The sequence below is a fragment of the Xenopus laevis genome, chromosome 8L (assembly GCF_017654675.1).
Source record: "Xenopus laevis strain J_2021 chromosome 8L, Xenopus_laevis_v10.1, whole genome shotgun sequence".
Lineage (NCBI taxonomy): Eukaryota > Metazoa > Chordata > Amphibia > Anura > Pipidae > Xenopus > Xenopus laevis.
Window position 1 is genome coordinate 126,592,897 of NC_054385.1, and position 13,344 is coordinate 126,606,240.

Genomic DNA, 13,344 nt, shown 5'->3' on the forward strand with positions numbered 1-13,344 from the left:
GTTGTGATGATCTATTGCTCTCCTCAGCTTATGAAAGTTTAACCACGGTCCTCGTATGGATGGGCGCTTTTGACTAGAAGCTGGTTACAATTGATACTCAGTGGAGGCTCGGATTCAAAGCGTGCACGCAGCCTCTCATACTACATTGGACTGTTTATTAATACATATTTAGGAGAAATGGGAACCCCACCCCCCAAGCAGCGCTGCTTATTTTAAATGGTTTTAGTAATTTTGGCATGGTGTTAATAAATATCGCTTTTTAATTTAAATTGCATGGTCCTGGCTATCTAATATTGTTTAATCGCATTTGGAGGATAAGTCCCATATCAGTGTGGGTAAATATGTCAATATAAATTAAATGTGGACACCTCCTTCATGCGGGCCGTTATTTGGCCATTACCAATTGTAGGTACCTTGCTTGGGCTATATGGATATTTGTATTTATCTAGATTGTTATTTTGATTCCATTCTTGTGTGAGCAGAAGAACTTTATTTCATTAATAGTTTCTGCCATTGGATTATAGAGCAAATCAATGATGCTGGTTATTTTCAGGCAGATAATTTGTACATTTATGAACCCAACTGACTTCAACTTCTGTAACCAGTTCCAAACAAGCCAGAAATGTTGGTAGATGTATGACGATTGTAACCTACTCATCCCCCAGGAGCACAATTGCTTCTCCAACTGTACCATAACATGCCAAATGCAAGATCATACAAAGATTCAGGCTCTATGACATTAATATTGATCCTCCTCTAGGTCCATGGAGTTGAAATAATTTTGTGATAAGAAATCCAAGGGTCCTTGCCGCCATGAGGTGACCCTTTCTGATGCACCCAGTGCTTGCAGTTCCAGTGGTCTTGTGTGGAGAACACAATTGCTCTCCTCTGGGCTTGTTACTGCATTATGTAACTTTTGTTCGTTATAAATGACCCAGACCCAGAGTGTGCAGTCCCCCTTCATTTTCTGACTCTACACTAGCAGAGCTGAAATTCTGATTTTAAAAACAGAATTTCAGCTTTTAAAGTTACCTGGAGCAGCTTTTTTTGCCACCCCTGGTAACTTGCAGGTTGCTGCCGCCGGAGGTTAGTTTCTCAACAGAGGCACCAGAGCACCTGGGTATTGCTTTCTGTTATGGACAAACTGATGGGCCCCACAAGTGAAGCAAACGTTACCTCAACAGCCCCTCCTAAAGACACTTATTTTTGTGCAGTCATCTGCTGGGTGAGTGAAAAAAATAGGGCACAATGAATTTATTGTAATTTGGTCCCCAGTTTTCCCAAAGCAGGTCCCTCATTTTCCCAGAGTGTAGACAGGGAAAGATGTGCAGAGAGGCCAGATGGAAAATTGGCTCCATTGTCTGTCCTAGCCTGTGTGATTGGTCGGAAAATTTCAAAAAACTCTTGGAGCCAATACGCTTTGTCTAAAGGTGGCCATACACTATTAGATCTGCAAGGTCGCCAAACGAGCGATCTTAACCCGATATGCCCACTAACAGCTGGGCGATATCGGGTGAACCCTGAGGCCGAACGATCGGATTACAATGCTGCAAATGGGCGCAGACGGGTCGCAGGACCACATCAACTAGCCAATGTGGTCCTGGATCGCAGAGAAAAATCAAAGTTGTCTGATCAATATTGGGATGACGTGTCGGGAGCCCCCCACACACACACGAATCAGTCTAAAGGACCGATATAGGCAGCTTTAAAGGACAAGGAAAGGCAAAAATATAAAATCCCATTTTTACTTTCTTTAATGAAAAAGAAACCTATCTCCAATATACTTTAATTAAATGTTTACTGTTTTTACAAGAAACCTGACTGTATGAAGTGAAATTCTCCCTTCGTTTACTGCTGTGGATAGGAATTGTCAGACATTCCTTAACTTTTGCAGACAAGCTTGTGGACGATGCAATCCTATAAATGACCAGTAGATGGAACTATGATGTTTGACTATAAATTCTTGCACATGCAGTGGTTTAGCAGCTTGATAAAAGACCAAATGATCTGAAATGCTGCTGCTTTCTGAGTCATGGCCAATGTTCTAATAAAGAGGGTTTTAAAAAAATTCATTTGAAGTGCTCTTTATTACAAATATTCCTGGAGAAGAAACTAAAGAAGCATGAACATTTCAGACACAGATTAGATTTGGGGGCAAACGTTGCACTTACCTTTATAATAGACCATGCCATCACAATGCACATGGATCCTGTCTGAAGCATTATATGCTTTAAAACACTGTAAGTGCTTAGTTGAACCCAAAAGAAGAGACAACCAACAAAGCATGGTACAAAATATGTAATTATAAAAACATGAGATGGCTTATGGGACAGAAAACCGTTTATTTTGAATACAAAAAAACAAAGAGGAATATTATAGAATGATAACACCTATTAAGCATTAGTTGACCTCTCTCTCTCTCTCTCTCTCTTGATATGAAAGAAATACAAATTCCAAAAATGTGTCTCTTGAGAGTTCCAAATGAGAGCAAAAAGAAAACAAGAATTTAATTTATTTAACTTAAAAGGTTTTAACACTTCTACACTTTTTTTTATTGTCTCTAAAGGAAATCTGAGAGTAGAATTAGAGCCGCATAAGAAGATTTATTAATCCTACGTGATTATTTTTATGGAAGTAACAGAGAAATGAGGCAGAGATGAGTATACATACAGACAGGACAAGCCTTATGATATTCTCTATGGTGTAACTTCTCTCTCTCACTGTTCCACCTGCAAGAAAAATATTAACAGATTAGACTTGCACCTCTCGGTAAAATGACAACATAAAGTACACATTGGAGGGTTGGTACATTTCACTAGAATCCCACTATAACTTTCTATCCAGAAAAGTGTGAATGTTACATGTACTTTGAAGTCTGGTCACTAGAGAGCAGCAAGCCAAAGTCTCATGAGAAGTTTCTTGGGAAAGGGAGTTGTAGCCTGTGAAAACTTAAATAAGGGGGTTGGAGAATGAAGACCCTCTTTGGCATTATATTGTAGCTGGCGCTTCCCCTATTCAAGTCTAAATGGAGCATGCTAATATAAATAGGAAAACAAAGTGTGTAAGGTTACACCTGTGAAGCTCATCTAAGGGGAGTGAGGCAGCAAGGCTAGTTAGCATGGACAGCTATCACCTTAGCAAGGAGGTTAATGGAGTATCAACAAACAAGTATCTAGAGATCATGGTTCCAGGCTAAATGTCCTAAGTGCTGAACTGTATAAAATCCTAGCACCCGGCATAACCTCAACTCTCTTCAACAATACACCTCAAGATCTCCCACTAGGGCCAGAAGCAAATGAAGCCCAAATTATCCTTCATCCAAAAAAAATGGCCCAACCAAACTGCAGTCATGTCTACCCCATCTCACTACTAAGACCTAAAGCTTCTCTCAAAAATCATGGCAGACAGACTGCAACAAATTCTACCCACAATCCTTACTCAAATTCAATTAGGCTTCACAAAAGGAAGACATTAAGTTAAGGCCATACGTGAGATTCTAGCCTCCATATACCTGCATAACATAGAAAAACACAAACATGGGCCACCATCAGTATTCACGGGCCCCATACAACAAAATTTTCTGGGGCCCCATACAATTTAAAAAACATTGGTTGCGTTGCCCCCTACAAGTTAAAAAAAAAAAAACACTGGTGCCATGGCCACCCTACAAGTTATAAAAAACCCACTGGTGCCGTAGCCCCCTACAAGTTAAAAAAAAAACAACATTGGTGGCCAGGGACTGGTACAAGTAAAAAAAAAAAACGTTGGTGGCCAGCCCCCCCCCCAAGTAAAAAAAAAACATTTGTGGCCCCCCAGCTGCCAGGGCCCCCCAAGTTAAAAAAAAAGCATCAGCGGCCAGGGCCTCCCAAAAAATTAGTGCCTAAAGGATTAAAAAAAAAAAAAAAATAGTGTTCAGCATGGCTTGGCTCCTACTTTGGAGCAACTCGACTTCTACTTTGGCACAACTTGGTTCCTAATTCACCACAACTCAGCTCCTACTTCAGAGCAACTCGGCTCCTACTCTGCTGCAACTCGGCTCCTACGTCAGAGCAACTCAGCTCCTACGTCAGAGCAACTCAGCTCCTACTTCAGAGCAACTCAGCTCCTACTTCAGAGCAACTCAGCTCCTACTTCAGAGCAACTCAGCTCCTACTTCAGAGCAACTCAGCTCCTACTTCAGAGCAACTTGGTTCCTAATTCACCACAACTCCTACTTCAGAGCAACTCGGCTCCTACTCTGCTGCAACTCGGCTCCTACGTCAGAGCAACTCAGCTCCTACGTCAGAGCAACTCGGCTCCTACTTCGCTGCAACTCAGCTCCTACTTCAGAGCAACTCAGCTCCTACTTCAGAGCAACTCAGCTCCTACTTCAGAGCAACTTGGTTCCTAATTCACCACAACTCGGCTCCTACTTCAGAGCAACTCGGCTCCTACTCTGCTGCAACTCGGCTCCTACGTCAGAGCAACTCAGCTCCTACGTCAGAGCAACTCGGCTCCTACTTCGCTGCAACTCAGCTCCTACTTCAGAGAAACTCGGCTCCTTTAGGGCAAATCGGCTCCTAATTTGCAGTTCAAGGGGGGCAGGGCTAATCCAGGAAATGCAGAATGGCCAGGATCCCCCCTTAACATATAGAAGCCAGTGCCCCCTTATGGTGGCCATGAATATATCATACCCATCTTCTCAGACTACTCAAGTTTCAACACTTTGGTCACAAGTGAAATGTTGTGGTTGTGTTGGAGTTTAAGTAAAAAACATTTAAAAATATCTAGAGATCATGTATTAACAGGAATAGGAGAGGCCAAAGTAGACAAGGTGGAAAATGAAGCATGTGCCTGTATTATTATTCACCTGCAAGCTGCACAGTACATCTTATACTTGAAAATCCAAGACAAGGTTCAGAGCGCAGCTCAGGCAGGTGAAGGGGCCGTGTATTTAACAGCAATTATAAGCAAGCATTAAGTATGGGGCTGTCCATTATCTTGCATCCCCTGACACTCCCAAGCATGTGTAATCAGAATGATGTGCAAGTTCATTGTAACATAGTAACTTAGTAAGTTAGGTTGAAAAAGGACACACATCCATCAAGTTCAACCTTTTTACTTTTTTTAACCTAACCACCAGTTGATCCAGAGGAAGGCAAAGCAAAAATTGTGCTCCAGATTATATGTGAGTGACATTGTTTCTCACAAATAAATGTAAAGATCAATTTAACCCTAATTTCCGCTACCTAATATAAATAATAATAGATTGGTGTATAAAGCTGTACATCTTTCATTTAACTTGTAATATGCATTACTGACCAACCCTGGAACATTTCTGACAGTTTTATGGAGAGATACTGTAATATAAAATTATGATATAGGCTGATATATGTCTATATGAAGTTATACCATACACAGCATGGGTATTTTCTTATAATAAGGGCAAATCAGAAGGAACACTATTTAGATAATAAGGGGATGTTTTTAGTGGCAAAACCCTCTTCTGTAGCATTTAGTAACCTTAGAAAATCAGCGTTAGTGACTACTGGAAACCAGTATGTGGGAAAGGGCTCCTGGACCTGTTCTTATGAGCCAGTGATACAAAGTAATGCATACATCCTTACCTGGCATTTCATATTCACCCTGTATGTAGATGGTTAGCTCTTTGCTCCCCTTCGTTACACTGACTGATGGAGCTGCTGTATGACAGGTGTAACTGCCAGAGTCCTGAGGCCGAGCTGATTGGATGGTGTAATGATTGGATGAATGAAATCCCTGCACATTGTGCCCATTTCTGTAGAAAGCAAACTGTAGCTCTGTATTGGCTCTGGCTGGATTAAGGACTGTATGGCAGGTTATGGTCAGTAGATCTCCCTCCTGTAATGAATTATTATTTGCTCTGATCTCTGGCTTGGAAAACAGTTCTGGAGAAGACAATCTGCATGTTAGTAAAAGCTAGGGTCACTGCTCATGTTCACTCTCCTGACTTGGACCACATAACGTATTGTATAAAAGTCTCTTTAAAATGCAACGATTGTTATATTGAACCAGCAAAAAAAATAGATTAAAATACCTACAGTGTATATGGTAAAGAATGTGGTAGATATTGGGTACATGATATTGTGTCAGAAGGAGGAGCCCAGGCCCAAAGCTTTCACCAGAAATCACTTTACACCTAATTAACCCAACGTGTATGTACTATACTGTACATTTCATGACCATTTTACTATCCTGCAGATGCCTGCTGCATTCAGGAATGAAACAAAGGTAAAATGTTATCTTTATAAAACACCTATACTTTCAATCATAATGGAGATTTATCATGTACTGATCGTTAGAATACATTGATGTTAACATTTAATTATATGTGTAAATCAGAGGAGGAGGGTGACATTTTAGTTTGAGGAGACTACTAATAGACTTTCTTTTACGGGAGAAAAACTGACTATATCCGTATTTAGGGCAGCTAGTTAACAGCTGATTTTTTTGGGGGACATTTTGGAGAGGTTACTCCTCTCTAAAGGATCATTATTCTCTGCTTTAGATGTGAATAAATTAATGAGTAATTGTATGCATATTTATGACATAGGGGTGCTCCATGGCAGAATTTTACATATGGGCAGGCTTCCCGCTCAGGAATTCATAGGAAGTGTCTGGGGGCATCTGAAAAACATTCTTTCTGCAAAAATGATCAACAAGATTTCTATGGGATTTTGAAAGGCGTATTTATCAATGGGTGAAAGTGAAAGTTCACCCTTTGATAAATACGCCTATAAAAATCCCATAGAAATGAATGGAGAGTGGCGGAATTTCACTCTAGTGGTGGAACTTCACTATTAACTTCACTCTTTGATAAATATACCCCAATGAGATTACAGATGTGCAGGTCATCAAAGTCAACATACACTTGACCCCGACCTGCCCGCTTCCAAGCCAAACCCTACCCTTACACTGCACCTTCACTACTTATATATCCTCTGACCTGCCCACGTATGACATCACTATAGAGGGCAGTTCGATGCTGACATGAGTATATAAATCGTGAAAGCTGGAGACATAACTGGGACATAATGATGTCACAGGGGATGGGCCAGAGGCAGAGTTTGTTCCACACCCACCAGTGACTTGCAGGATGTGCATTTACCGCCCTTAACATGTACATTAAAAGAGATTACTAATGCCATTTAGGGGGTTATTTACTAAAATCGAATTTATCTAATTTTTAAATAAATAAAAAAAGCTTGACGAAACTCCCATCCACGATTTTACTTTATTTGTCATTAAAATAACGTGAAAAAAATTGGATTGGATAAAATCGAGCGAAAACCTGAATCATACACATTTTTTGGACTTTACTCCCAAATCGTTCAATTTTTTTTTTCAGGCTATCACCTGAAAACCCCGATATGTTCATATTATCGGGCTAAACCCAGCACATACAAAAGTATCTTCTAAGTGGGATAGGGACATCTGCCAATTCAAGGTTTTTTTCCACCAGCAGTTTTTGCCCCAGAAACACCCATAGACACTTGGGGGCGTCTGCAGAATCACACTATCTGGAATGAAGAAACAAGATACATAAAAATTACTGTATGATGCAATGGACTGGCAGAAACTCTGCATGACAAGAATGGATATTATCTGATACAGTATTTCTCTCTGTAATGCTCCCTATATATAAATGTAAATAAAAAACAGAACAAGAAGGGGTAGGACCCTTCCTATCTGAGGGTAGCCAATTGGTTGATGAGAACAGGTAAAAAGCAGAGATTCTCAACTGCTATTTTTCATCTGTCTACACAAATGAGGACATGTCTATTTTAAGGGAATTGTTTACCTTTAAAGGGATATTGTTATGGGAAATGTGTTTTTTTCAAAATACATTAGTTAATAGTGCTGCTCCAGTAGAATTCTCCACTAAAATTCATTTCTCAAAAGACCAAACAGATTTTTTTATATTTAATTTTGTAATCTGACATGGGGCTAGACATATTGTCAATTTCCCAGGTGCCCCAAATCATGTGACTTGTGCTCTGATAAACTTTAGTTGCTCTCTACTGCTGTACTGCAAGTTGGAGTGATATCACCCCCTCCCTTTCCCCCCCAGCAGCCTAACAACAGAACAATGGGAAGGTAACCAGATAACAGCTCCCTAACACAAGATATCAGCTGCCTGGTAGATCTAAGAACAGCACTCAATAGTAAAATCCAGGTCCCACTGAGACACATTCAGTTACATTGAGTAGGAGAAACAACAGCCTGCCAGAAAGCAGTTCCATCCTAAAGTGCTGGCTCTTTCTGAAATCACATGACCAGGCAAAATGACCTGAGATGCACCTACACACCAATATTACAACTAAAATAAATACACTTGTTGGTTCAGAAATGACATTTTATATTGTAGAGTGAATTATTTGCGGTGTAAACAGTGTCATTTAGAAATAAAAAATACATCATAAAAATCATGACAGAATCCCTTTAAATTAACTTTTAGTATGAGATAGAGTGATATTCCATGACAAAAAAAGTATACAAAATGAATACCAGTTGAAAGTTGCTTGGACCCTTCTATAACATACTAAAAGTTAATTTAAAGGTGAACAACCCATTTAAATAGTATCTGTATGTATTTGTGGGTGATGCTAAATTGTGCAAAAGTATAAGTAAATGCAAGTGTGGTGGGGGCATTTTTTCACTTTGCAAATATCCCTTTTAAACACTTTGATTAACATATATAACATACAGGAATTGCAATATCATAAGTGATTGGATGATTTTTTTTTAATCAAGCATAATATCCAAGGCTATTGTGATCTTAGGTTTCTACAGTCAATGTAAGTATTCATATATATATATATATATATATATAAATATACAGTTTATCTATGTGATTGTATATAGGTGTACAGTATATAGGCCGGTTCTCTGATGAATCAAAGCCACAAACACCTTATACTAACTGGAGGTTTGCCTGAGTGTAGGAACCGGAAGCTCAGCAGTGGAGAGAGAGACTAGACGGCTGAATAGCACATTACAAAGGGGTTAGACACAAGAAAAGTTGACAGATTTAGGTCAGTCCATGCAGTAATTATTCAGGCATACGTTACATTGTGTATATAATCTTGTAATAATACTTACCAAGTATATGTTGTACCTATTTTGTAGTGATTAACTTCAGTTCCAAATTTTGATCACTAGAGACCAGTTTGGTACAAGTAATACTCACAGAGGAGCAGGTTGTTTCAGAAGGAAGTCCCTCATTTACTAAATCAAAGACCTTTTTAGCAGAAGTAACTAAAGGGGCCTCAGAAAAGATACTTCACTAGGTGCCTAGGTAAGTGACAAGAGTCCATCTGTGCTTCTGGTTAGGGCGGATAGTAGTACATGAAATTATAATAAGACGACTTTCATTTCACATTTATCTCACCACGAGAAAGGCTTGTTTTACAGACTAAGGGGCATATTTACTATGGGTCAGATATCGAGGGTTAATTAACCCTCGATATTCGACCATCGAATGTAAAATCGAAAATGTTCTGTAGGTTTTAGGTGGCGAAGTAGTTGGTCGATTTTTTTTTTAAAGAGACAATACTTCGACTATCGAATGATCGAATAGTCAAACGATTTTTACTTCGATTCAAAGTCGCAGTCGAAGGTCGAAGTAGCCAATTCGATGGTCGAAGTAGCCAATTCGAAATTCAAAGTATTTTTCCTTCTATTCCTTCACTCGAGCTAAGTAAATGTGCCCCTAAATGTTGGCCCCATACAATAAAGTTATTTTGAGTTGATGCCCTTTGAGTACAGGGCATGATATTTATGATCTGTAATTTGTAACCAAAACCTACTATTTTTAATAATGTATACATATGCTAAGTATAAAGTATTTGTAGAGAGACAGGTCCAGGGAATGTGCATTGAGCAATCCATCTTTATATGTGATCAAATGAATGAATTAAATGCCAGACAATACAGAAAGTTTTAAGCTAAAGGAGAAAGAAAAAAAATCCCACGTGGTTTTTAGTGTGGATGAGACAAATCACTGATGTTAGAAATAGGCATGCACAGAATCCACTATTTTGGATTAGGCCAAACCCTCGTGAAAGATTCAGCCGAATACTGAACCAAATGCGAATACTAATGTGGGAAGGGGAAAACATTTTTTACTTCCTTGTTTTGTGACAAAAAGTCACGCGATTTCCTTCCCCACCCCTAATTTGCATATGCAAATTAGGGTTCAGATTCGGTTCGGCCAGGCAGAAGGATTCAGCCGAATCCGAATCCTGCCAAATCCCAAACTGAATCCTGGATTCGGTGCATCCCTAGTTAGAAACCATAGTAGATAGCAAGCTTGGCTGCAACACAATGACTACAAAGCCTGACACCAGAAACTGTCTATACCTTCATCTTGTGACCACACATAACACTGGTGCATAGACACTGTTTGCATTGTATAAAGGTTCAGCAAGCAGTGAAAGAGCTGAGGGTATTGGGGGCATGTTATATACCTAATCCTAATTATTATTTTATAACTAGACATTAAGCCCGTTAAATTAACGGGCGCTAGAACATACATGCTTGTTGCTGTGAGCCCGCCCTTCCTCCCTTCCCCTCTGCTGTCAGCCCAGCTCTCATTCAGCCACTCATTCACTCACTCAGTCACTCACTCATTAACTCATTCATTCAGTCACTCATTCACTCACTCAGTCACTCAGTCACTCACTTTTTCAGTCACTCACTCATTCAATCACTCACTCATTCACTCACTCAGTCACTTAGTCACTCATTCACTCATTCATTCACTCACTCATTCACTCACTCAGTCACTCAGTCAGTCACTCATTCACTCACTCATTCACTCACTCAGTCACTCATTCACTCAGTCAGTCACTCATTCACACAGTCACTCAGTAAGTCACTCAGTCACTCACTCAGTCACTCACTCATTCAATCACTCACTCATTCACTCACTCAGTCACTCAGTCACTCACTTTTTCAGTCACTCACTCATTCAATCACTCACTCATTCACTCACTCAGTCACTTAGTCACTCATTCATTCACTCACTCATTCACTCACTCAGTCACTCATTCACTCAGTCAGTCACTCATTCACTCACTCATTCACTCACTCAGTCACTCATTCACTCAGTCAGTCACTCATTCACACAGTCACTCAGTAAGTCACTCAGTCACTCAATCATTCACTCACTTATTCAGTCACTCACTCGCCAGAAAGTCCATGGGAAAGTAAAGGTGAGGCAGTTGCTGCTGTGAGTGCCGTGAAATACAGGAGCTCAACAAAAGCAGTCCCTGTATAACTGTGGTTCAGCTCCCTCCTTTCTTCTCGCATTCCCAGCTCTCTGCCATGTTCCCAGCAATTGTGTCACTGCCCAGAGAATTGTCCCGCTGCCCAACAGACCCGCTATCTGTGAGCTGTCCTGTTTTTACTCACACAGCCCGCAGTCCCGGAGCGCTACTTACCGCAGTACCGCAACGCCGTTATTATCCAGCTCCTTGCCTCCAGTCTGACAGCCAAGCCCGACGTCACAAATCTCATCACGCGAGATTGAGGCATCAGCACTACTTGTAACTGTGGTGATACTCCTCTGCTGTCAGCTCCGCTCTCTTTTCCCCTCTGCTGTCAGCCCAGCCAGTGCACTTCCCAGCCACTCCGACCTCACGCGTCACTTCCCCCCCTTCAAAGGCGGTTACTGTACGTGTCGCGTCACTGCGCTTTTATACGCATGGCAGTGACGCCGTAGTCTCGCGAGATGAGCCAAGGAGGTGGATGTTAACGGCGTTGCGGTAAGTTCCAGCAGCGATCCGGCACTGTGGGCTGTATTAAGTAAATTAGCAGCTCTCACATCTGAATCCCTGGAGTCTATAGTTGAACGTCCCATCACACCCGGTGCTGACTCTCCCTCGGTTCTACATTCGCCAGTCTTAACACGTACGTCTATGTGCTGCGCGCTCATTGGCTGGGAGCGTACGGCGTGCTCATTGGCTACATATATGCAGCATATGCGCAGTTGGGAGGTATGCGCCAGAGACGGTCCGTGGGGCACATGCGCAGTAGCGCATTTCCACGGACACAGGGACGGACTGGACGCAGAGACACTTGGATTTTATTATTATAGATGTAGAAACAAATATCACATTATTAATGGGTATCATGGAATCCCATCTTAATGGCATGTGGACTTGGATCTACTGATACATGTACGTAGTATATTTATACCAAACATTATATCAGAGTAAAATATTATGTGACATATAATCAGATCAGTATGAGAAGCCCGGAAGTCCGGAAACTCACGACCAATAACGTTCAGTGTCACTGGGTCACTTCTCTCACTGGTTCCAGTCTGACACTGGTAATTCCCTCTGTCCTTCTCTTCTGTATTCTCAATTCTAAAGTTCTGTTCCTCTCCCTTTATCCTCTCATTGTCCTTGTACCAGGAATATCTCTGAGTTAATGGAGCAGTAGAACTCACGTTACATGTGAGAGTTATAGTTGCTTGCTTAGATATTGTGGCCCAGTTTGGAGAGAAGGAAACCACAGTCCTGACCTCAGCTCCTGAAAACACAGCTATTTTACAAATATATTGCACTGGAACTTCCATGCCCTTATTTAGTGATGGGCGAATTTGCTCCGTTTTCGCTTCGATGAAAAATTTGCGAATTTCGCCGAAAACAGCGGCGCCCCTTTTTTTCCGACGCTGGCGACAAATTTTTTTTTGACGCCGCGGAATGTTTGCAAGTGAATTTTCACGGGCGTTTCGCGGATATATTTGCTGGCGACGAGTCGCACAAATTCGCGCCAGGTGAATAAATTCGCCCATCACTACCCTTATTATCTAAACAATTGTATAAATGACCCCTCTCTACTTTTTAAATATAACTTGATTGACTATTTTTTCTATTAATTTATACATCACCCAGGATGAAAACACATATTTATCACTGTGAAGAGAACAAGATAGATTAGAAATAGAACAGAGAATTTAGTAGAAGAACTTTTGTATATTTCTGGGGGATTAGTTAGATTAGAATTTACAGAAATTCTCACCTGTATTTCCCATACCTGTAACTGCAAAGAAAAGCAGAATTTGAGTCAGACAACACTCAGAGCATTTATATTTTTAATAATAACATTTAAAAATGTAATTTTGTCCAGAATGATTATTTGTAAAAAAAAACAAAAAAAACTAATAACAAAGTGCTCAAGATATAAACGAAACTTGTTTTTCAGTCATACAACTTAAAGTAACAGTAAAAGTATACACTTACCCATAGAGATACATGGAGCGTTTTTCATATTAAGCAAAAAAAAGGTAAGATTAGAGAAAAAAACAAAAAAATT

General features: G+C 40.4%; 1 protein-coding gene across 2 annotated transcripts; it reads right to left on the reverse strand.

Annotated features, from left to right (window-relative positions):
* Positions 1-2,326: 2,326 nt before the first annotated feature.
* On the reverse strand, positions 2,327-12,048 carry LOC108699416 (high affinity immunoglobulin gamma Fc receptor I). Of its 2 annotated transcripts, none has more exons than XM_018231491.2 (3): positions 11,463-12,048; positions 5,625-5,906; positions 2,327-2,729 (listed from the first exon to the last, which is right to left on the reverse strand). In XM_018231491.2, the coding sequence occupies exons 1-3, from the start codon at positions 11,554-11,556 to the stop codon at positions 2,584-2,586; spliced, it is 522 nt and encodes a 173-aa protein (XP_018086980.1). In that variant the 5' UTR covers positions 11,557-12,048; the 3' UTR covers positions 2,327-2,583. The 2 variants fall into 2 exon arrangements, with proteins under 2 accessions (XP_018086980.1, XP_018086979.1); XM_018231490.2 differs by having other exon boundaries at positions 5,607-5,906.
* Positions 12,049-13,344: the final 1,296 nt, after the last annotated feature.

Coding starts and splice junctions, on each gene's coding strand:
- LOC108699416 (XM_018231490.2), bottom strand. CDS start 11,556: ATGCCTCAATCTCGCGTGATGAGATTTGTGACGTCGGGCTTGGCTGTC. Junction 5,907..11,462: donor AACGGCGTTGCGGTACTGCG/GTAAGTAGCGCT, acceptor TGTCTTCTCCAG/AACTGTTTTCCAAGCCAGAG. Junction 2,730..5,606: donor GGGTGAATATGAAATGCCAG/GTAAGGATGTAT, acceptor TTTTTCTTGCAG/GTGGAACAGTGAGAGAGAGA.